Source organism: Carassius carassius, chromosome 11 (assembly GCF_963082965.1).
Source record: "Carassius carassius chromosome 11, fCarCar2.1, whole genome shotgun sequence".
Taxonomy (NCBI): Eukaryota; Metazoa; Chordata; class Actinopteri; order Cypriniformes; family Cyprinidae; genus Carassius; species Carassius carassius.
In genome coordinates, this window is record NC_081765.1 from 28,195,514 (window position 1) to 28,218,908 (window position 23,395).

At 36.6% G+C, this 23,395-nt stretch overlaps 1 protein-coding gene across 2 annotated transcripts in view; it reads right to left on the reverse strand.

The window, feature by feature from the left end:
• LOC132153144 (collagen alpha-2(V) chain-like) overlaps positions 1-23,395 on the reverse strand; it is a 33,747-nt gene that overhangs the window by 2,891 nt on the left and 7,461 nt on the right. The window contains exons 2-51 of one of the 2 annotated variants that reach the window (XM_059562446.1): positions 14,222-14,443; positions 14,090-14,103; positions 13,972-14,004; positions 13,851-13,883; positions 13,379-13,432; positions 13,187-13,273; positions 12,934-13,011; positions 12,745-12,789; positions 12,599-12,652; positions 11,984-12,037; positions 11,820-11,873; positions 11,674-11,727; positions 9,916-9,969; positions 9,612-9,656; positions 9,386-9,439; positions 9,217-9,261; positions 9,070-9,123; positions 8,816-8,914; positions 8,665-8,709; positions 8,440-8,538; positions 8,202-8,255; positions 7,862-7,969; positions 7,706-7,759; positions 7,525-7,623; positions 7,371-7,424; positions 7,179-7,277; positions 7,051-7,104; positions 6,826-6,879; positions 6,643-6,696; positions 6,491-6,544; positions 6,312-6,356; positions 6,122-6,220; positions 4,531-4,638; positions 4,394-4,447; positions 3,887-3,940; positions 3,746-3,799; positions 3,591-3,644; positions 3,345-3,452; positions 3,202-3,255; positions 3,073-3,126; positions 2,816-2,977; positions 2,635-2,742; positions 2,345-2,452; positions 2,190-2,243; positions 1,994-2,101; positions 1,859-1,912; positions 1,649-1,756; positions 1,410-1,463; positions 1,220-1,327; positions 836-1,142 (exon numbers count right to left, since the gene is read on the reverse strand). In XM_059562446.1, the coding sequence (XP_059418429.1) occupies positions 836-1,142; positions 1,220-1,327; positions 1,410-1,463; positions 1,649-1,756; positions 1,859-1,912; positions 1,994-2,101; positions 2,190-2,243; positions 2,345-2,452; positions 2,635-2,742; positions 2,816-2,977; positions 3,073-3,126; positions 3,202-3,255; positions 3,345-3,452; positions 3,591-3,644; positions 3,746-3,799; positions 3,887-3,940; positions 4,394-4,447; positions 4,531-4,638; positions 6,122-6,220; positions 6,312-6,356; positions 6,491-6,544; positions 6,643-6,696; positions 6,826-6,879; positions 7,051-7,104; positions 7,179-7,277; positions 7,371-7,424; positions 7,525-7,623; positions 7,706-7,759; positions 7,862-7,969; positions 8,202-8,255; positions 8,440-8,538; positions 8,665-8,709; positions 8,816-8,914; positions 9,070-9,123; positions 9,217-9,261; positions 9,386-9,439; positions 9,612-9,656; positions 9,916-9,969; positions 11,674-11,727; positions 11,820-11,873; positions 11,984-12,037; positions 12,599-12,652; positions 12,745-12,789; positions 12,934-13,011; positions 13,187-13,273; positions 13,379-13,432; positions 13,851-13,883; positions 13,972-14,004; positions 14,090-14,103; positions 14,222-14,443 (3,816 nt within the window). Of the gene's footprint in view, positions 1-835; positions 1,143-1,219; positions 1,328-1,409; positions 1,464-1,648; positions 1,757-1,858; positions 1,913-1,993; positions 2,102-2,189; positions 2,244-2,344; positions 2,453-2,634; positions 2,743-2,815; positions 2,978-3,072; positions 3,127-3,201; positions 3,256-3,344; positions 3,453-3,590; positions 3,645-3,745; positions 3,800-3,886; positions 3,941-4,393; positions 4,448-4,530; positions 4,639-6,121; positions 6,221-6,311; positions 6,357-6,490; positions 6,545-6,642; positions 6,697-6,825; positions 6,880-7,050; positions 7,105-7,178; positions 7,278-7,370; positions 7,425-7,524; positions 7,624-7,705; positions 7,760-7,861; positions 7,970-8,201; positions 8,256-8,439; positions 8,539-8,664; positions 8,710-8,815; positions 8,915-9,069; positions 9,124-9,216; positions 9,262-9,385; positions 9,440-9,611; positions 9,657-9,915; positions 9,970-11,673; positions 11,728-11,819; positions 11,874-11,983; positions 12,038-12,598; positions 12,653-12,744; positions 12,790-12,933; positions 13,012-13,186; positions 13,274-13,378; positions 13,433-13,850; positions 13,884-13,971; positions 14,005-14,089; positions 14,107-14,221; positions 14,444-23,395 lie in introns of both variants that reach the window. The other variant, XM_059562445.1, reaches the window with a different exon arrangement.

Sequence of the window (23,395 nt, forward strand, 5' to 3'; positions counted from 1 at the left end):
CTTATTAAAATAGCAGCTGCTAAGGTACAAAGACAAAATGACAATGATAGCATAGTAATACTGTAAACATACTGTAAAAACTGTAACATTGTTTAGAACAGTGTTTAATAGTACAGTTTAGTATTTGTATCTCATGTCTTTCTCTCTCATATAGTAAGTGTATACATGTAATTCAATATATCTGACTGTATGTCAACATAAGCTCATTGAAAAGACAAGCCTCTGCCTACATTTTTGTAAAACTCCAAAAACTTACCTTTTTTTTACCATAGTGCATGATTTGTAAACTTATACATTTTGATGTTTGCATTAAATAATCAGTTGCATATAAGAAGCTTTTCTGATGTAGTAAACTTACTTGGTAGCTCACCTTGTACACTGCACTTGGAATGCGGAGCATTCAAGAGTGAGTCCCATAAAAGATGAGGCTCAAACGATGAGGCTCAAAACCTCAAACACTTGTAGAAGCACACTCAAATGCCATGGTTGCTTCAGCAAATGTGTTTTTATCTCCAATTTTCTTTCATTAACTCTACTGCATAGGTTTAAAGTAAGGATTATATAGGTGTTACATTATTTTCATGAACCTTTTAGCGCCACTCCCCTGATATTTCATTTGATAAGTCTGTTTATCTGATCGGATAAAACTGTTTTTAGTGCCACTCACTTGACACTTTAAAATTGTCACAAAATATACATTTTCAAAAATTTCACCCCAGCACGTTTTTTTTTTCCTCCAATGAGCTTGTGTTGGTATATGTAGGATACTGATTTGTCACTGTATTACATACAGTAATGAATTACCGAACTGTGCAATACCCTTAATTTAACTTACCACTCTTTTTTTGAGGGTAGCATTGTCTCAAGTCCTCACAAGTTCTGGCAGGATGCTTTCTACTACCGTCAGGGCTACGCATGCTATCAATCTGGCTGTTCAAAGCCTTCAAAGTAGCCTGAACTCCAGGATCAGCTTGGAACATGCTTGTTGAGTTACTCTTGGGAAGAGCTTCATCTTCACTGAACTCTGGGGGAGGAGGACCAGCATCATAATCTTGAGGCCCACCAAAGAGATCTTCCATAGCTGCAGTGGGAGGTCCAGCAGGGCCAGGAGGGCCAGGTGGGCCAGGTTCTCCAGGAGGTCCCTAATCATGATGACACAAAAATAAGTGGGTGTCTTAAATTTTAATGCTATGTGAAGTGGTAGGAAAGTTTAACTTGCCTCTGGTCCAATATCACCACTAACTCCTCTTGAACCAGGAGGTCCCATAGGTCCAGGCTGTCCAATGTATCCTTCCTTTCCTGGTGGCCCAATGGGCCCAGGAGGTCCCTGTGAGACAAATAGTTTATTTCATGTCAATTACCATTTCACTAGTTGTAAATAATTCACATTTAACAAGTTAAAAGCATACCCTTTGTCCACTTGGACCAAAGATGCCTGGAGCTCCCTGTTCTCCAGTTGTGCCCTAAAAAATTATGTAAATGTAATGTAAAAAGTTAATGTAAAATTTTACGATGGAAAAAGGCTTCACTGATAATATATTGCTTGATATTCTATATTTAATGAATTACATGACTCACGCAAATTATGGAGGTTCTGAAATAACCTTTTTTTTCTTTAAACCTAGAGGGGATCTTTGTTATAACTTACAGGTGGTCCAGGAAGACCTTGTAATCCTGCAAATCCTCTGTGACCCTTCTGTCCTCTCTCTCCATGGTCACCCAGATCTCCTTTATCTCCTCTTGGTCCTTGCGGCCCCTTAAATTGTTGAAAAATGGAGCAGTTGTTTTTATTTGCAACTTTAAGGTATTTGGAGCCTTTCTTATTATGCCATATTGTGTTATGTCATAGGTTTCCTACTATGAGTCCTCGTTTTCCAGCAGAACCTGGAGGGCCAGAAGGACCTTTTGAACCCTGCCGAGACAGCGTGAAGAAAACATGAGCCAACATGCATTCTAGTATATATTAAATTATAAGAAGAAATATAAGACTTACATGCTCTCCTCTCTTTCCAATTCCTCCAGTTGCACCGACAGGACCGGAGGAACCAGGTGGTCCTGTAGATCCAGTCGCACCCTCAGGGCCTGGATCACCTCGATCACCCTTAAAAAAAAGTAAGCAGCTTTTGTAAGATTGGCACAGCTTGAATTTAAGGTTTAGACATGGGTCATTTAATTGTTTTAGATCTCACCTGGGCCCCTATGACACCTTCCTTTCCTGGTGGGCCATCAGACCCAGCAGGTCCCTAATAATCAAAACCAAAAATTGTTATATTTATTTATTGTGCCGAGTAACTCTAGTAAGTACAAATGTCGTTATCTAACAATTATATAAAATAAATTTTACATCAGGTCCAGGATCCCCCCGTGGTCCATTAGCACCAGGCAACCCAACTGATCCAGGAGGTCCTTTGTCTCCCGAGGCTCCTGATGTGCCCTGTTTTCCTGGAGGACCCTACATGAGTCATGAGCAAGCAGATTAGTGGAGGTCTTTTTAATAAGAAGTAAACTCAGATGTCATTTAGTACAGTATGTACACCATAGGGAACAGTAAGTAATTTAAGTAATTTAATTTCAATTTATTTTTCTTTATTTAATTATTTAATTAATTTGGGATGTTTTGTAATGGATACTAACAGCTGGTCCAGGAAGTCCTGGCATTCCACGTTCTCCTCTTTGACCAGGAAGGCCAACAATTCCTCTTTGCCCCGTTGTTCCAGCAGGACCTGGCGGACCATCAGGTCCCTAATGAAAATAACCGTTAAGATTCTGTTTTTACACTTTAGTATTTCACCTGAGAAACATCTGGTGTACTTACTGGTTGTCCATCTTCTCCAGAATCTCCTTTGTCTCCAGGGCTCCCAGCAGGCCCAGGGGGACCTCTCTCTCCCTGGCGTCCTGGGGATCCATGGTCTCCTCGAAGACCAGGAGGACCCTCTTTCCCAGGAAGACCAAGTGGACCTGGTTCACCAATAGGACCCTAAGAAAATACATTTTAAATAAATCTTTCAAATGTTTTGAATTTTCATAATTTCTGATTTGTGATTGTGAACCTCTGTTGTCCATTCAACATACCGTTGGACCAGGTGGGCCAACTCTTCCAGCAGATCCAGGGAAACCTGTTGGGCCCTAAGCATTAAGGTTGGTTAACTGACTAGCCATTAAAATATATGATACAGTATTTGTTATCACAACTATACTCACAGGTGCCCCCTGTGTTCCTCTACCACCCTTTGGTCCAGCCACACCAATATTACCCTGTAGTCACACATATTAAGGAGATTATTAATTCCCTATCATCTTCATAGCACCTTCTGAAAACCATTTTTATGCAAGTGCTTTGTCACCTGTGGCCCTGGAGGACCAGCCAAACCTTGAGGGCCTGGAGATCCAGCATCACCCTTTTGTCCAGGCTCCCCTGGTGGTCCTTTCACACCAGGCTGACCATCAACACCCTGTGGTTTTGAAAGCACACCAAATTCAGAAACAGTTTACTCAATGATCTTACCCAAAGCTTTGCATTTTTGCATAGTTAATGCATACCATATCAATCAACAATGAGGTTTTTGTCAGATTTCAAAATGTATACTTACCGCTGGTCCAACAAAGCCTACAGCACCTATTGGCCCAGGTTCACCACGGGATCCCTTGGTTTTAGCACAAATATTTGTTGTTAAATCAATACATTTGAAAACATTAATTTGAAACTTTGTTGCCTTGTGTATCTCAGTTTCAAATATCAACTCACTGGCATTGCTCTTGATCCTGGAGGTCCAGGTGGTCCCTTAGGGCCTGGTTCTCCCTGTTAAAACACTACGTTAGACTTATGTGGTGGAAGAAAACATTATTACAATAAAATATAGATAATAATGACAGTAGGTGTGTGTACCTTTTCACCACTTGGACCACCGGGTCCTGCAGGGCCAATTGGGCCTGTCAAACCCTACATGTGAAAGACAACACGTCAATATGAGATTATTCTTTCATGCATATTAAGCATCATCTACAGATAATTTTATGCATGCATCTATGATCAGGCCTGCTTGAACAAGTCTTGTACAGTTCATCTTCTGTTCAATTACTAAGATGTCTGTTTTACATTTGTTAATTCTTGATATTGAGATGTATGCTTTTATCTCAGCTTTTGTCAGTTTGAAATGTTCCTTTCAAATTTATGTCACTGAAAATCAATAAGAGATGCATTAAGGCAGTGGTTCTAAACTAGTTGTACTGATCAAAATGACAGAATGATAGATTATCATAGCTATATCATAGCTAATTTATTTTATTTTTATATGATTTTTTTATTTTATTTGTAATTTTTTGTCATTGGCATCATCAGAATGATTTGCAACCCACTGGTTGATGACCACTCGATTATAATACAAATAATTACCCTTGCACCATCACTTCCAGGAGTGCCCTCTGATCCCTTCTCACCAATATTTCCCTAAATGTGGAAAAAGGTAAATTAAAGAACTACAAATATAAAAATATCTAAGTGCACACTGTAAATCTAATATCGCTACTCACTCTCTCTCCTTTTGGACCTGATGGGCCAGAGATCCCTCTTTCACCTGGCATTCCCTGCAAACCGGGAGGGCCTAGATCCCCTACTGTACCAGGAGGCCCAGGGCTACCCTTCAATAAAATTTAACAGAATGATAAATTAACATTTTAAAAACATTAAAAAACAAATTTTATCTTTACTATATATGTCAGGATTATAAAGTACAGAAGCTGCATAGTGAAACTGATGCAGTGTGCTTATTTCAGGGTGTATTCTGTGCTCGATGTACAGTACATTAAAGGGGTCATAATGTTTCCTATATCTTTGGAGTGTTACAAGCTCTTGGTGCATAAAGAAGATCTGTAAAGTTGCAAAGACTAAAGTCTCAAATCCAAAAAGATATTCGGTAACACTTTATTTTAGTGGCCAATTCTCACTATTACCTAGCTGCTTATTAGCATGTCTATTATTAACATATAGGTTGTTTATTAGTACTTATAAAGCACTTGTTCTGCATGACCATATTCTACATTCCTAATCCCATCCCAAACCTAAACTTAACAACTATTTTACTAACTATTAATAAGCAGCAAATTGGGAGTTTATTGAGGCAAAATCATAGTTAATGGTTTGTTAATAGCGAGAATTGGACCATAAAATTGTGACCAGATATTCTTTATCAAAGTTAAGACTCTGCCACGCACCCCTAAAATGGCTCATTCAAACACGCCCCCATGTCTACCTCACAATATGGAAATATTTGTGTAATGCTGCAAAATGTTCACGCAAAGAAAGAAGGTGTGGTTTCAGTAACCAGAGTTAGTGTTGAGGCAGCCATGTCAGAGAGATGCTGTGTGTATCTAGACGAAAGCAAAAACACTTTATTTGGCCTTCCGAAAGTAGGTGCATTAGTTTAAGTATTTGCTATTGAATGTCCAAACATGGAGTTTTGCGTGTTAGGGTGTGTGTGTTAGTGTGTGTACGTTTGAGAGAGAGAAAGAGAGGGAGAGAGATGGTCACACAGTGGAGTCAGCTGTCTTAACAGTCTGTGGCTTGTGAACTGCAAACACATTCAAGCTTCATCACTGTGTCTGGCCTGCGACTCTGTTCCCCTTTTGGGCTTGAACTGATGGTAAAACTAAGGACATTATTAACTGTTTTACATTTATTTTGAAAGAAGAAGCTCGCGATTATGGAAAGGGGCATTACATTTCCAATGAGTGTTGTGATGTTCGGCCAAACGCTGCGTCATTTGGCCAATCAGACCAGACTGCGCGTGTCATAAGAAGAGACTTTGTAGAAAACAACGCATTTGAGAGAGGCGGGGCATAGAGAACCTACAATAATGTACAGTATTTGAAAAATAATGTGTTTTTTGAACATTAAAGCATGTAAACATTCTGTTTCACTAATTAAACAAAATAATGATATTTATAAAGGCGTCATATCTGTCAAGAATCTGGGATGTGTTAGATTAGCACAGAAAATGATTCTGACTCATCTCAGAACATTAAAACAAATACTTGTTTACCATAACATGCTATACTCAAATAATTTAAACAGAGGAAGCATTATTCCTGTCTCTCATTACTAACTATAGGTATTTAGTTTTACCTTTGGGCCATCAGGACCAGGTGCCCCTGGGATACCTTTGGCTCCAGACAAACCAGGAGATCCCAGATCTCCTCTTTCTCCTGGAATCCCACGTTCACCCTGTTAAATTAAATGACTGACCAATAAGGACATGTCTTGACCTCAACAATGTGTGTTTACAGAAGCGTTTTAAGGTAAAACTAGAACTCACCCTTGGTCCAGTTTGGCCTATTGGGCCGCCTTCACCATGAATACCCTTGAGAGAAAGATAAATGTCCGTTTAGCATTGTTTGCTGCCATTTGTCCCATTTATCTTTTTCATCCATTTTTTTCAAGGAATTACTGATGTACTGATGTGATATACTTAGTGTTGAAGTGAACTAACTGTACCTGATCACCAGGTTTTCCTGCCTCTCCAGGAGCACCTGCTGGTCCCGGCAAACCCTGCGAAATAAGTAAAGAAGGACATTGATCTTATAAAAGAGCCAGATAAATAAGATTTAAAAATATATATATATATTAAATAGTAATAAATCAAGCACCTGGAAGCCGTGCATTCCAGGAGGTCCCTGTTCGCCTCTCTCACCTGCTGGACCCTGAAAATCAAGAAATAAAATCATACATTATACTCTAATTGCACTTGTGTAATTGTAAGCTTAATAGCTATACAACACAATAGCAAAAGTAGATGGTTGTGTAATACAGAGACAAAATAACACACTTACATGTGGACCTGCCGGACCAGCTGGGCCTACTTCTCCATCTTTGCCTGGTGGTCCCTACGAGAAAGTCAGGGTTGAAGGACAAAGTTAATTTTCATTTAAAACAATGTGAATGCTCAGATATTCAAAGTTATTATTATTTATTGATTTTTTGGCATTTTGTTATGCAGTTACTCTCAGGTGATGTAGTGTCAAAAGTAGTTAATATATTTAACTGCTGTAACTCACCCTTTGCCCAGAAACTCCTGCAGATCCCTGCTCACCTGGCTTTCCTGGATCCCCCTGAATTATTGTTCAAATGATAAGTCATGTACTTATAGAGAATATATTAATAAATGAATAAAAATTCCACTCACACTAAAACCTTTTGGGCCTATTGATCCCATAGTTCCAGGAGGGCCTTTTGTTCCAGGTGACCCGGCAGGCCCTGGGCGCCCGTCCTCACCTGGAGCACCCTGTAGAAGGTGAATAGTAACATTTCTTTATTTTCTGTTAAAAATGTGAATATTTTATTCGAGTCATGAATGGAAAACATCAGATAGAGGTACCAGTGGTCCTGGCTTTCCTTCGGCACCCTGAACTCCAGGTGTACCTGTCAAACCCTGAGAAAAAGAGCATGCAAAAAATTAATTAGTGATGTATTTGAAGAAGTTGGTGCATTCTTCTCTGACTCAGACACAACACATGAACAATTTCATTTACCCTTGCACCTGGTAGACCTGGTTCACCCGTTCTCCCTGGATCTCCAGTAGAGCCTTTAGGACCAGACGTTCCTGTAATTCCACGGTCACCTTGTGCACCCTTGGATAATTATGAACAAAAGTATTCAGCTAATTAAATTCAACTAGTTAATACTTTGAATTTGATTGAACTCTTTTATTACCTTTGGACCCGGTAAGCCATCTTGACCAGGGAATCCTCGGTTTCCAGGTGCCCCCTATATTACACAATAAAAACCCCATGAAAATTGAGGTGGTTTTCGAAATTACGATCATGCAGTCTGCTTTTGTAAAGGCCGTAAAAAGAAAATTAGACTCACTCTCTCACCAACAGGTCCGAGTGGGCCAACAGAACCTGGATCTCCTCTGAGCCCGCGTTTTCCCTCTTCTCCCTGAGGTCCGATTACTCCCTGTGCTCCTGGTGGTCCCTATTACAAAAAAATGCATTACACTTAAAGGTAATGTCTGTTTTAAGTTTTTGTCTGCTAGTTTTTTACCTTTTATGTCTGTTTTTGTTTTGTTTTTGTCTGCTATATTTTTACCTGTTAGAAAACTATTTTGTAATTATGTCTGACGACATGGTATAGAAATTGCATTCTTCATCTGTGTGAAAAAAGATACATGTATATAGGTCTACAGTATTATTCAATCAAAACTTACAGGTTCTCCTTTAGGTCCAGCCTCTCCTTTAAATCCAGGAACACCTACATCTCCCTAAACACAACACAAAACAAAAGACTAGTTTGAGATTCAGTGTTCTTAATTGTTTTTAATTATACACATTTTAGGGTACAAATAATACTACATATATTGTAGCTAACTATTTTACAAAATATGAACACAACAAATATTCTGTTCATAAATACATATGTTACAACATGTGCAAAGAATTCCTTACCCCTTGACCCTTGATCCCAGGCTGTCCAGTGCTTCCCTGAGGTCCTGGTGGGCCATTTGGGCCCAGCAGACCAACAGGACCCTGAGGACCAGGAGCTCCCTAGAGAAAATTATATTGTATTAGCTTCCAATATCTGCATTTGTAATCCCATTAAAACGGCAATATTTTAACATTTTTGCTGATTTTCATTAATGTATTACGTAAATATTTTTTTCTTTAACATACCACTGGGCCCTTGGATCCTGGACCACCATCAGTGCCCATAGGCCCCTGAAAAATTCATTATAATTTCTCAATTTGCATTACAGATTAATAAATAATGGACTTTATATTTGTAATCATGTACTAATGTGCAAAATGACCATCACAAACATACTTGTTGTCCAGGTGGTCCAGATCTGCCTTGATGTCCTGTCTCTCCTCTTTGTCCCTGTTGCCCCTCTGGTCCCCTAACACCTGTAGGTCCTGGTTGACCCTGTAAAGCAATTATATTCCCTTTTAATAATAGATTTAACAATGATTTAATGGAGTGTTAAAGTTCAGATGAACTATTACAATATATAGGACTAAAAGCTATAAATGTAAAAATGCTACAAAACATATGTATAGATCCTTGATATCATAACCCACCTTCATGCCTGGGCCTCCAGGATACCCTGAGGCACCATTAATTCCCAAAGGACCCTTTAAAAATTAAACCATTATAGATTAGCATCACAAGGTTTGTAGTTGCTTGGTTTGTCACATATTATCCTTTGGTTCATTAAAATTTCTTACCATTGGTCCTGGTTTTCCAACATTTCCTTGAGCACCACGCATACCCTAAAAAACATATATATAAAAAAATATAACCAATAATAATAATAAAAACACTACTCTAATTATACTCAAAAGCTCTTATTAAAGTTGGAAAGGTGCTATTACTTATTAATGTTTTTGTTCTCACCGGTGTGCCACTTGGGCCTGGGCGTCCTCTTTCTCCTGGCATTCCCCTAGGACCCTGCATTTAGCAACAGGCCATTTTAATTTCATTGGAAATAAGGTTAGAAGCATTTGAGGCAGTGTGAGAATGAAGAACATCTGTTTTTTATCTACTGGATTCACATCTGTAATTCTACTTTAATTGAAGTTTGAATTGGGATGGGAAATGAATTGGGATGTGGTCTTCTTACCATAGGACCAGGGGCACCCATTGCACCAGGTCCACCAGAGTCACCCTAAAATAATAAATAATATATCACGAAAATGTACTTAGAAACATGAAATGGTTAATACAATCATATTTAATATTTGTGTTTATATATATATATATATATATATATATATATATATATATATATATATATATATATATATATATATATATTCAAGTATGAAGCCATAAAGTTCTGCTCTTTTAAAGCTTTGTCAATATTAACTGTTAGGGTTTATAGTGAGTGGCTACTTAATAATTAAGTAAATTTGCATAAGGTAAACCTTTGATCCCACAGCTCCATGTTCTCCTTTAAGACCAGCTAGACCTTGGTGCCCCTGAATTATGAAAGGACATAGCAGGATTATGATTTTGTTAGACTCCATCTAGAAATCTAAAAGTAACAATAGGAAGTGCTGGGGAGTAACTACAGTAGTTACATGTAATGGAGTTACACCATTTTATTACAAAATAATTGTAATTGTAATCTGTTACAAAAAAAAGTGTATACAAATTACAGATACTTATGAAAATGTTAACAATTAAAAAAGGGTTACATCTGAACATTTTCACACACACACACACACACACACACACACACACACACACATACACACACATATTTAATTGATTTATTTCCCAAAATGCATTGACAGCTCTAAAATATGAGACATCAATGTTTCAGGAGTTTAGGACACACAATAGGACACATGCTTATTCAATAACTGTTTTAATTTCTATTTGGGTTGATGTATATGCTTTATTTTTTTTTAAGTGAAGTGACATTCCGCCAAGTATGGTGACCCATACTCAGAATTTGTGCTCTGCATTTAACCCATCCGAAGTGCACACACACAGAGCAGTGAACACACACACACTGTGAACACACACCCGGAGCAGTGGGCAGCCATTTATGCTGCGGCGCCCGGGGAGCAGTTGGGGGTTCGGTGCCTTGCTCAAGGGCACCTAAGTCATGACATTGAAGGTGGAGAGAGTTTTTATATAAACTGTTTTTTTCCAAGCCATTGTTAGATGCCAGTGTTTCCTGTCATATTTTCTATGCAAAGATTTGATTTCAGAAACAGTATCATGGCTATTAAACTATATCGTGTTATGATTTTAAATCTATATTTAACCTCAGAACGATCTCAGAGTAAAAACAGATGCTAAAGTTTGATTTTGTGGTGGCTTAAAAAAAAAAAGTTTGTTATATTATTTCAAGTTTTTTGTTTGTTTGTTTGTTTTTTGAAGATTTTGAAAGTCTGGTTTAAATATTTGAAAATGATTAAAAGTTGACAACTTTCATCAGAAATGTAGAAAAATGAAATAGGGTAATTTATAATCTGTAACCTATTACATTTCCAAAGTAACCTTTAAAACACACAAGTAACTTGAAAAGTATTATTTGTAAATTCTGCATTCTATTCTAGTATTAATATGAATTGTCTTTTCAACCAAGGGAACTTTGTGCTGAATAGTTGCTTGTGCAAAATAATCTCCAATTACTTATTGTCGAACATGATGGTCGTATATTTTGTTCTTTAGTATTTTGTGTGTGAAGTCTGATTTCTTTTACAGGTATTTCATATAATGTTTTGTGATGTATTCAAGACCAAACTGGTGGCCTGGTGGATGATCTGTAAGTAATGCCAAAACAGTGATGCTTTGAAAATTGTAGTGCACTCAATAAGAGGAAAATAGCAACTTGAAAAGATCCCCAGACCAAGAGAATGAAATTCTCACACTTGACAAAAGTGGGATATAACAATAAGAGAGCATATAAAAGAGCAAGGTTCAAAAATCTGAGACTACTAGCAATGCTTTTACTTTGTATTCTTGTCATTTATTGCAAAACGAGTTCACATGGTCAACATCAAAAATTACCTCATTTGATTAGTGACCTCCGGAATCTTAAAATAGTTATTATTCTTTGTTAGTCATATTGTCTTTGTTGTAATTTTATTTTTTTTAAGTGAAACCACATTTCAATGAAAAATAAAAAATATAAAAATAAAAACACTAGAGACTAAGAGTTGACTTACTCTCTGGCCCTTTAAACCTGGTGGCCCTGGCGTCCCTGGAAATCCTCTTGCTCCCTGAATATAAAAAGAATTATTCAAACATAAAACTAAACGCAAGCAATACCTTTCGATTATTAAAGCTGCTAATAAAGAGTGCCAATTATTACAGGAGATCCAGGAAATCCCATTTCTCCTGCACCCCCTGGAGTCCCTGCTTCTCCCTGTGACCAAAAAATGAAAAAAGACGAAAAATAAATAAATCAATATCAGATCCAGTTAAATTTTTCCACATTGTTGTGAGGATTCTCATGATACAGCATAGAGTACTCACATCTTCACCAGGCTTCCCTGAAGGACCCTCTGGTCCTCTCTGGCCAGCACCACCCTATACAATGCAGAACAATAACAATGATATTGTCCAGTTGTACTCATGGAGTGTTCATTTAGTAACAAAACAATGCATTGCTTCCAGAATCAGTATGATCGTGGAATTTATTAGAAAGGCTGATTCTGCAGCATTGAAAGGTGTTAATTCAGCTATTAGTCATCTCAATACCTCATAATTGGTGCACACCTTTAAAGTATATTTAATTCTTAAACAACACAAACCTGTCTTATAATCACTTAAGTAAAACAAAAACAATCAAAAAAAAAATAGCTAAAGATAAATCCTGCCATCTTCTGTGCCTCATAGTGTACAAGCTTTTCTTAGTATAAGGATATGTAACATAACTCAGAGGTCACGGGTTCGAGTCTCGGTACCGGCTGGGATTGTAGGTGGGGGAAGTAAATGACTAGTGTTCTCTTCCACCTCCAATACCAAACAGCTAGTACTTTTTGAGTTCTTCCTGGCTGATGTTTGCTTTTGAAATAAAGATTGTGAGGCAGACTGCCCCCAGTAAATTATGAAGTTTTCACAGGCAGATAATTAATCATGTTGCCTCACCATTGTCCCTGGATCTCCTACATCACCAGGAGGTCCCTGTGGTCCTGGCACCCCCTAGAGGAAATTGAAAAACATGCTACTGCTGAAAGCCATATTCTTTTGACCTGAAATGTGTAACAAAGATTTCTTATCAAATAAATACTTACTGGTGCCCCATTTGGCCCAGGCGGTCCCCTTGCTCCTGCCTCCCCCTATTGAAAAACATCTATGTTACTAGAATAAAACACATTCAAACACATTGTGTTTTTGAACACAACACAGCATCCAAATCAAATGAAGCAATTGTCATTTATATGATACAATAGTTTTGTTTAAATTACAGAATCTCCACTTACCCGAACTCCAGGCATCATGGCATGCTGGGCTCCTGTTTTGTCAGCAAATCCTCCAGCCATGTGTGAAGACAACTCTCCCTAAGTAAGAGAGGACATGGGGGTTTATTAACTGAAACTTTCTCTATATTGTAATTGTTGTGTTTTTTTTCTTCACCCCTCTTTTTTATATTCTGTCCTGCAGTCCTACTTTATGTGATGATTAATGATCTATATGATAATATAATCATTAATGAATTATAGATAATAAGCTCACTCCTGGGGTATGTCCTGGGGGCCCTGGCTCTCCTGGCTGTCCTGGAATACCAGGCTCTCCGTCATATCCTGGAGGACCCCTGAGACCCTACAATAGACATTAAAATCAGGCTAAAGTAACATAACATTACAATAATATTACACAATATTTCATATCTTTAATCAAATTTGAAATTAATTTGTTGTTTCTTACAGGACGACCCTTAGGTCCGCTGTCTCCTCTGTATCCTGGAGCTCCTGGAGGACCCTGTATAATAAGCATCAAATTACACAATCGAAGTTAAAAAAAAAACAGTCTTGTTAGCATTAGCAATATAGGTCTAGTCTGTGAAAACTGTTGTCACAGTTGTCACACACAAAGTTCTGATTGCAATTAGACTGGATGAGTTTTTGCTAGAGTATAAAGTTTCAAAATAATCTATTAGCAAGGTTACATGAAAAGTTCAAATAAAGACCAAACCAGTTCAAGGAAAATAAATTGAGCTGTGCTCTGTCTCCATCTAGTGTCCAGACATCAGAAAATATATATTAAATAATCTACTAGATATTGTAGCTATATGTGATTGATTAACTGCACAAAGCACAGCATGAAAACACTTATTTTCCATTTGATTGATCTATTTGTTAATATCGAGACCCTACAAAAGTAAATGAAGAAATCTTACCATTGGTCCAGGACGACCTCTTATTCCAATAACCTAAAATCAAGATTAAATGTTTGTATTATTTACAAACATTGTTATATATCCATCCTCATCTTCATGTAAGATAAATGTTCAAACATACAGTTGGGACATCTCCAGGTTCTCCTTTCTGACCCTGAAATCAAGAAGAGTAAAATTCAAAATAGAAGACTTTATTTGTAATATCTTTATTTATATATTTATTGAACTTTATAGAATACCTTGGCAATTCTGTCCGCTGACAAGAAAAAGGAAATAGATAAAAAATAGTTGCTGTTTATCCATTCTAAAATTTCAAAACACAGATTTGCATGAAGATGCTAAATGAATATAAATGTGGTGCACATCCTCACCTGGTCTGCCATTGCCAGTGCTGTGCGTTGTGTCACTCTGGCAAACAGGACAGCACTCTCCTTCTGGAATTATTACCTTTGCACAGTTAGAGACTTCATCACATTGCACCTCATCGCACAAGATGGCTCCGCTGTCACAAACACAGATCCTGCATGGTTCAGGTTTCCAGATGTCTTTGTTTGTGTACACCTGTCCGTTCTCTGTACAGCTCAACTCATCCTCTATGGGCAAAAATGGTAAATACTTTATAAATATTGTGTACACACACATTTTTATAAAAAACTCATTGTTAATAAAAAAACCTGTCATATATAGGTAGTTGTATTTAATTAATTTTAACATGTATTATTATAGGTATTTTTCTAAACGCGTCAATCAAATACAGTAATTTTGTATCTAAAGTTATATTAAGTTTCTGGTCCCCATTGACTTCAGTAATAGGCCTATATATATATATATATATATATATATATATAATAATAATTTTTTTTCCCCCATATAACAGAAGTTAATGGGTGTCAGCAAGTATTTGGTGACCCAGAGTCTTCAAAATATTTTCTTTAATGTTAAACAGAAGAACAAAACTTAAAGGGGTGGTTGATTATGATTTCACTTTTTTAACTTTAGTTAGTGTGTAATGTTCCTGTTAGAACATAAATAACATCTGCAAGGTTACGAAGCACAATGTTCAATACAAAGGGAGATTTTTTTCATTTAAAAAAATCACTGTTTAAGCACTACAAAAAAAAAAAAAAGTCTGCAACGGGTTTGTGACATCACTAACCCCCCATGTTTACATAAACCATGCACCTGGGAATATGCAATAGCCTGTAATGGTAAGGGGGCATTAAGTTTCTGGACAGCATGCACTAGGCGAAAAAAAAAAAAAACACATCATAACACACTGGGCCAGCTAACAAACACCACAGCTGTTTCCTCCAGCAAAAATGTTGCCTTTCACACATATTAAAACTATCATGTTGCTATTTTCATTTGAAAATTAAATTTTCAATATAAACATATTACAGTGCATTCAACATTAACTACCTTACATGTGCAAATGATTGAAGACAGTGACAGACAGTAGGCCTACTTGAACACAGAAAGAGGTTTGTATACTTGAGCTAATGAAAAAGTTTGTACTAGAAATGCAAACAGTAAAATTGTGTTTGTGTGTGTGTGTGTGTGTGTGTGTGTGTGTGTGTGTGTGTGTGTGTGTGTGTGTGTGTGTGTGTGTGTGTGTGTGTGTGTGTGTGATCAAGAAGACTTGTATTTGGCTTATTCAGTACTCAGATGTTATACCCATCTAACTTACGGAAATATTAATTAATTAATTAATTATTAATTAGTGGAATACTGCAATAGTTTTAGTATACCACCCTAATCTATTAGGCAAACTTTATTTATTTATTTATTCATTATTATACCCTCATTGGAGGCTGAGCCCCCCAAAATGAAAATCATAAAATCGCCCCTGCTAGCAACTAGTCCAAAAGGCCAGATAGGTGAGTAAAGGCTGAGAAAGTGGCTGAGAATTACTGGAAAAGGTGATCCCTTGCCTTTTGGAAAGCCTCTGGTGGGAAGACATGAGCTAATGCTCTCCAGGACGTCTGATTCATGGGCTACATATTGCTTCCAACAGACCTCTACTGCACTTTGCAATTCAGTCCATCATTAAAATAAAGTTTAGAAGAAACTATTTCCTAATACAACATTTTCAAGCTATCGAACTACAAGAACTTTGCAGAATAATGAACTGCTCTTTGGCAAATGTTCAAATGTTCACGTTCGGCAGTACGGGTTGCTGTAGTACCAGAACACCAGGAGGCACCCCTGAGCTTTATCCGGCTGCCGCAGTGAAACCTTCCGGGGTTTGTTCTCACCTGAAATCTCCAGCCTGAAAATGATGTTTTTGTTCCCCACTAGGCTATTTGAAAAATATTTAATATGTTGTAATACTGGCGACAAAGCAAGCAAATAGCAACTGAGCAGGTAAAGAAGCAGACAAGAACTTTGGCCGCTCATATCGGTTTTGCACTATGCTCATAAGAAATGTTCATCCCGTATTGATTCTGGAATGCAGATCATATGTGGCCACACATTACAGCTAACGGGGAGATACGATCATTCAGAGTGTTCAAGCTTATGAATAAATATAGCAAGGGGTGGTGAATACTTGATGGTAACTTGGGTGTTTCTATTGTAAATTGTTGATAGCGTTTTGGCCTGTGGAAATGAATGTGTAAGGGAAATATGTGAACGAAAAGTTAGATCTTTTCCTGAACACACCAGCAAACATGCTAGCATATATGCAGCTTTACACCCGGTTTTCCAGGATTGCTGATATTAAGTAGCCTAGCCTACATTGCACTCTTTGTTATTTTTTTATATCTATTAATTCATTTTTCTTTTTGCACAAGCAAGAAACATGATTTCTGGAAGTTGGACAAATGTTTTCTCTGTAGGTTTGTTCTGATTGGCGTTTCTCTAGTAATAATTAGCTACTGAATGCATTGAACATGGGAGGGGAATTTATTTTGCAGTCACATTCACGTTTAAATGGAACATGCATGATGCAAACTTCCATGCTTTGGCCTTTTTTATTTATTAATTATTTTTTCCCAAGCTGGCCAGTTTTTATATTATATATCATATTTAAAGATGCATAAAAGCAATTGTATACTCTTTTTCATGCTGTTGGCATAAATTGTTAGAGTAGCATATGTTTGCAATATTTGATTTATTTTTAAAGAGAGAAAAGTTTCATATTCCACAGTCCATGGTATTCACTGCAATTTACAGAAAACAAATGAAACTACAACACATGCAAAAACAGATGTAATCCAGATAGAATTCACATGTAGGATAATGGGAGGGAAAATAGCGCTCACAAGCCATGAAAACCTTACCATTAAAGGTGAAGAAAATGCTCACTCTTTCCCTCAGCTAATTAATTAATTGCAGACTCTGTGCTTTCTACAGCAATGGTTAAACTCCCCTAGTGATGAGGATACCAAAAGCATGGTGCTTTGTGGACTTCTGACGGATATTTTCCACCAGTCTTCTAGTCTGGCCTGACCTGACCACACTGAACATGCTCAGCATTACTCCGTGTCAACTAATGTCTGTGGTTCCCTGCCAAATCCTCAGACTTCCGTCGGCACGGTCTAGGATAACAATGGGCAGCTTCTTCTTTACAATTTACATCTCCAGCAAGAAGCTGCATTATCGGAGATTAACTGTAATATAAATCACATGTAATTTTCTTTGGTTGATGTGGAAATATCATAACTTGCTGTGTTTAGGAACTTTGTTGTTGGAACGAGGCTGTATGGGTTAGAAAATGACCTTATGGAAACAGTGACTCATCTGAGTCTGTCTTTCCAGCACCAAGTATATGTGTTTGAGAGAGTAGTCTGTAAATGTACGATTTTCATCTGAACGTCAAACAATGTGATATTCTCTTTTGATTATATCCTGATTTTGAGAACTTAATTACTGAATGCTGATGTCCAGGAATCACAGGGGCTACAGTCTTGCTTTAAGGACACAAATAAATTGTGTCTCACAGACCTCGGACCTCTCTCTTAATTAACTGATAGAGTTCTTCACAGTTCACTCCCTCTTTTTGAAGAAGAATCTGTGTGAAAATGGGATGTCCACATTGTAATTCAGACTATCACTCCAGAATGATAGACCTCAAAGTGACTGTGAAACCTTCAATTATTCAAGCCTTGACTCTCCTCAATGTCCTTGCGGCTGCCCTTTGCTGAGATACAAAATATCTTCAAATGAAGAGTCACACTGATTTCAGTCTAGGAAGAACATCCTAGTTTGTACAAGGAAAATGTTTTCCTCTGGTTTGGACATATCCATTTTTTTTTTTTTTGCTTGCTTTCGATGATGTGCAGTGAGATACTTGGCCCAGAATGGGTTTTTTTCTTTTCTTTTTTCTTTTTTTGAGACTACATAATTTCATTACCCTTCACATTGCTCTAAATCTCTTACCACCAATTCTTAATAAACTTATTTTAATGTTTAACCTGTTTAATCTGTTGCCTGCTTAATTAGGCTTGATAAACCCCATTTCAAATAATTTTTAAGTAACTGCATTTTCCAGTGCTTAAAGCTATAAAACCATTTTAAAATTCAGTACGTTTTCTTAGATGAACTACAAAAAGACGTTTCGTCGGCATCTCTAATGTGCACATTATCGACAAGTCTTGTAAACCTTTTTCAAACAAAGCTTTCACCACATGAGATATCATGGAAGTTATGGTGATTTAATACACTTGGCTAGAAAGAGAGCATGTGTTTTTAGTATATGGGAGCCTGTGGTAGCTACAAACCTTTGATGCATAGAAGAAATGAATGAAAGATTTTATAAAACTCTTCATGGTGTATTTTGTTATTTAGATAAAAACTTCAAAGGCATGCTTAATGTTTTTTTTATGTGCGTGTTTCTTCCCCCCAGTTTAAACTTTAAATGTTATTTTTTATAATTCTGTTTATCATGCTTGCGGCCTAGACAGCTGTCTATCCATAACAAAGGGATGTTCCAGGATTCATTAGCTTGCTTTTTGATATTTACACAACTTGAACTCCTGCACTTTTATACAAACATTACATATATCCAGACGTTGAAGGGTTGCTTTTCTTTGTGTGAGTGTCAGGCAAGATGTTTAATATATGCAGGCCATTACCAGTCACATTCTTGGCTATAAAATCAACAAAATCTCATGACCTGACATAGGTCTACCCATTGCTTTCCTGACCTCCATTCATGGATATTCAGGAGGGAAACAGTTTGGGCTAAAACGTAAATGAAATTTCAATTTGTAATAAAAAGTAAATGATTCGTAATTCTTAGGAGATAACATAACTCTATATATATACTCCACTCACTCTTTCCAGGGACTAGAAACATCCCTCCCTTATGTTTCTCTTTCTAGCATGTTTCCTCCTTGTTGCATGTTTGGATATTGTGAGAGCTTGCAGAGCTTCCACAGCTGGTCTGTCATGATTCTAGGTTATATTACATCGTTTTGGATGGAGAGCCTTGAGGCATCAGCGGAGAGGATTTATATAAACATTTACTCCAAGTGACCCCAACACTGTGGTACATCGTTCTCTTGCCTTTTTCTCTTTTTCTGTCTTTCCTCAACTTACAGCGTCAATCGTCAGCTTCAACATTTGTCATTAGCAGCAACTGTAAATAGACTGGAATACATTTTTTCAATAGGATTTTATTTTAAAGTTTCTCTTTTAGTATAAAATCAAGGACCAAAAAAATCACTTGTTACAGATTTAATGAATGAATCCACATATACCTGTTTTAGATGCTTTCAATCAGTTGTAATGGACTTGATCGTATTCTTTTGAAAGAAAGACTTTAAGTCGGCTCCCCTAGAAAACATCCTTTTTTTTCCTTTTTTTTTTAAGTTTATAGAGTCTTATATCTTCTTAAAGCATGACATTTAGCATGGTTGAACTTAAAGGTCAGTTCTTCCAAAGGTGATAAATCTCACTGACTGGTTGGTTTTCTAATATAGAACTTTAACATATGTACTTACTTGAAAATGTATCCCAAACTCATCCTGCATGTGCAATAATATCAAACAAGTAATAGTGAGATATAGTTCCTGACCAGTTTTCTGACGTACTCCAATATGAAAATTGACTTTATTTCTCTGGTTTGACAATTGAAAAAAACAAACAAACAAAGAGAGGGACTAAGTGAATCTTTCCAAACTCAAATGATCAAATAATAAACAATCATCACTGATTAGAAGAGAAATATATGAGAGAGAATTAATACTGTATCTCTTTTGCATGATTCGGGCGAGTCCCAGGGTTATATAGTTCTTCTCTTTAGAGGTTTGGAATGCCTGATTAGTCATCAGCAGCTGGTTTGACTGCAGTGTGAAAACCATGGAACAAAATAATACAAAAGTTAATTTTGAGTTTCTATATCAAAATTCTGAATTTTTTTTTACAATTCCGAGATTAGATCTCACAATTCTGGTCATTCTCTCTTTTCCTCTTTTACAATCCCACACTACTGGCTATTTACCCTCAGAATTGACAAACTCGCAATTGTTGAGTTAAACTGAGTAACTAGGAAATCTAAATTTGCATTTGCGAGAAAAAAAGTCAGAATCATGAGTTAAAATAGGTAAATGTTATGAAAAATGTTGTATGTTTAAATAGTAGTTTATTTTATGCTTTAACTGTTGAGGGGTATTATGTTGACCTATTGTTTAAATCACATTTATGCTTTAAAAGTAGGGTAATCATATTGGGTTTCATCCATAGTCTGTCTGTTTAAACATCTGTGTTTAGCTTCAAATGGCGTCTTTGATCACAATATTCTAAAAAATAAAACAATTTGCATTGTATGTAAATGTAATGTTAATGCATTCCGATTTTCTGACATCCAAAGGCACAATTATTATTTTTTCTTTTATTTCTTGGATTTAACCCGTTTCCCTCCACTTGTTACCAGTGTTTTTCTGCCACCACGTAACTGTGACGTCTACTCCAAATTGATTTATTTGTAAAAAATAATAACAGCCTTCTTATTTGCTTGCTAAAATAAAAGTCAGTAAGGAGAGGTATATTTGCTCTAAACATTATGAGACAGCAGGGAATAATGTCACTGCTCAGACCTAGACATTACTTCGCGTTTTTCTCCAGAGGAAATGCCAGTGTGAGAGAACTGACTTACAAGGTGGAAAAATGTCTTTCTCGTGAATGTGTTTTTTAAACTTTAAACTCCTGCCAAAGTGGAGTTCTGTGCTTGGATCAGATTCTCTACTTTAGTTTGATTTATAATATGTTTCGACAATATTGATCTATTGATTAAATAAAGTGTATTGCTAGTTTATCTGAAGAATACTACAGGATGTAATACATGAAATTTTTTTTATGCCACTTTAATGTAAAATGTTCAGACATATCTTGAACTTAAAGATAGCATGAGCCAATAATTTGGCCTAATATTTATAATAATTAAGTACACACATGCTACAAATAACTTAGCAAGTAATAGAACAAGTACTGTACCAAAGTCCATAACAGTAATTTGGGACATTAGTCCTTGATATTTATAATGAGAACTATCCTAATTCAAACTCCAGTTATTATCTTGTAACCAATGGATATTCCAAACAAATAAAGAGTAAATATGTAGTTTTCTAACAGATCTCTGGCATTTATAAACTGAAATGTGACTGCCGCATGGCATCTCAGGATCCCAGTCTCTTTCTCACACTCTATTATAATCTAATCTACTGTGTTCATGACTCAATAAACTGTGCAGATGTTTCCATATAAACTGGGCTGACTCAGATGTCCTAGTTATGAATGCATGAAGTACAGGATAGTTGCTTGTGGTGAAAAGAACAGTGTGTTCTCATGTTGAGAGTTCTCAGTTGTATCAAGTCGCAGTTTTAAACAATAACTGAAGCTGAAAACACCAGTGGTGTCAAAAGTATTGGCATTCATTACTCAAGTAGAAGTATAGATACTAGGGTTTAAAAAGACTTTTGTAGAAGTTGAAGTATCAACTCAAGCTTTTTACTCAAGTAAAAGTGTAAAAGTACTGGTTTAAAAAACTACTTGAAGTATAAAAGTAAAAGTAATGTAAGGGAAAAAATGCCATTAAGAACAAAAGCTTGGGCCGTGCCACAGGGGCCTATTGTGCACTACCCCACCTCCTCAAAAAAAAAAAACATTTTTCTAAAGGCCATAATGACTATAATGTTATATTAAAATATTCATGTTGAAAAATTTCAGCTGCATACATGCCCATTGAAAATGAACGCATTTTAGTACAATGCAAATACCGTATTTTCCGGACTATAAGTCACACTTTTTTTCATAGTTTGGCTGTTCCTGCGACTTATAGTCAGGTGCGACTTATTTATCAAAATTTATTTGACATGAACCGAGAGAAATGAACCAAGAGAAATGAACCAATAGAAAACATTACCTTCTACAGCCGCGAGATGGCGCTCTATGCTGCTGAGTGCTCCTGTAGTCTACACTACCACATAGAGTGCCCTCTCGCGGCTGTAGACGGTAATGTTTTCTCTTGGTGCTTGGTTCTAAATAAATGCGACTTATAGTCCAGTGCGACTTATATATGTTTTTTTCCTCATCATGACGTATTTTTGGACTGATGCGACTTATACTCAGGTGCGACTTATAGTCCGAAAAATACGGTACATTAAAGAGCTAGAGATATGATGACTAGTTGCTAATAAGTATTGTTATGGTGCAAAAAGTCAAACTTCAGAGGCATGTCATCAATGACCTTTAATGGAATGTAAATGTACATCCAAGCTTAGCTGCAGGAATCTGCGAGGGGAATGGACAAGAACATTAGTGCAGGCTTAGTAACAATTACTCTTGTTACTGGTTGTCTGTATACAATAAACATTATAGTGCTGTCAAAATTAATGATTAATCCAAGTGATCAATCAAAAACTAAAAATGAAAAATAACTCCTAATCCTGATACCTTTTTGATTGATAGCTTCTTGTATTCGGTACATACGTCTGCTATGTCCAGTGTTCGGGGGGTAACGAGTTACAAAGTTGGTAAAGCCTAGTTATCACAACATTGTCAATCGCGTCATCAATCGCAAACGCTAATTTATTCAAACGTCTCGCTACCGAACTACCTACAGTAGCTTAATTTGTGGAGGAGGAACAGAAAGCACCCATTTGGTAAATGAGCCAGTAGTGAGAAATAATAACTTTTAAGTAGGGTCCAGTGCCTTTTCGATACTTTTAAAATGGTACCGGCGCCTAAACGATGCCTGAACCGATACTTAAAAAAAAAAAAAAAAAAGAACCTCAAAAAAAAAAACTATGGATAACTTTAAAGAACATTACAAATATTTAAAATAAATCCATAGCTTTCACCTTGGATGCTCTCATTTCCCATGTTGTGGTTCCCTTAATCTAAGGCTAATAAATTTATTTCACAATCTGGGTCATTATTTAATACAAAACCACACATAATGTTTCTATTTATTTAGTTAAGATGAGTGCTGTCTGTCACTGTCTTTAATCAGTCCTGTGAATTATTGTATGTTCATTCTTTATAAAGTAGCAACAATGTCGTTTTTAAAATACAGTACTGTGCAAAAGTCTTATGGAAAAGAA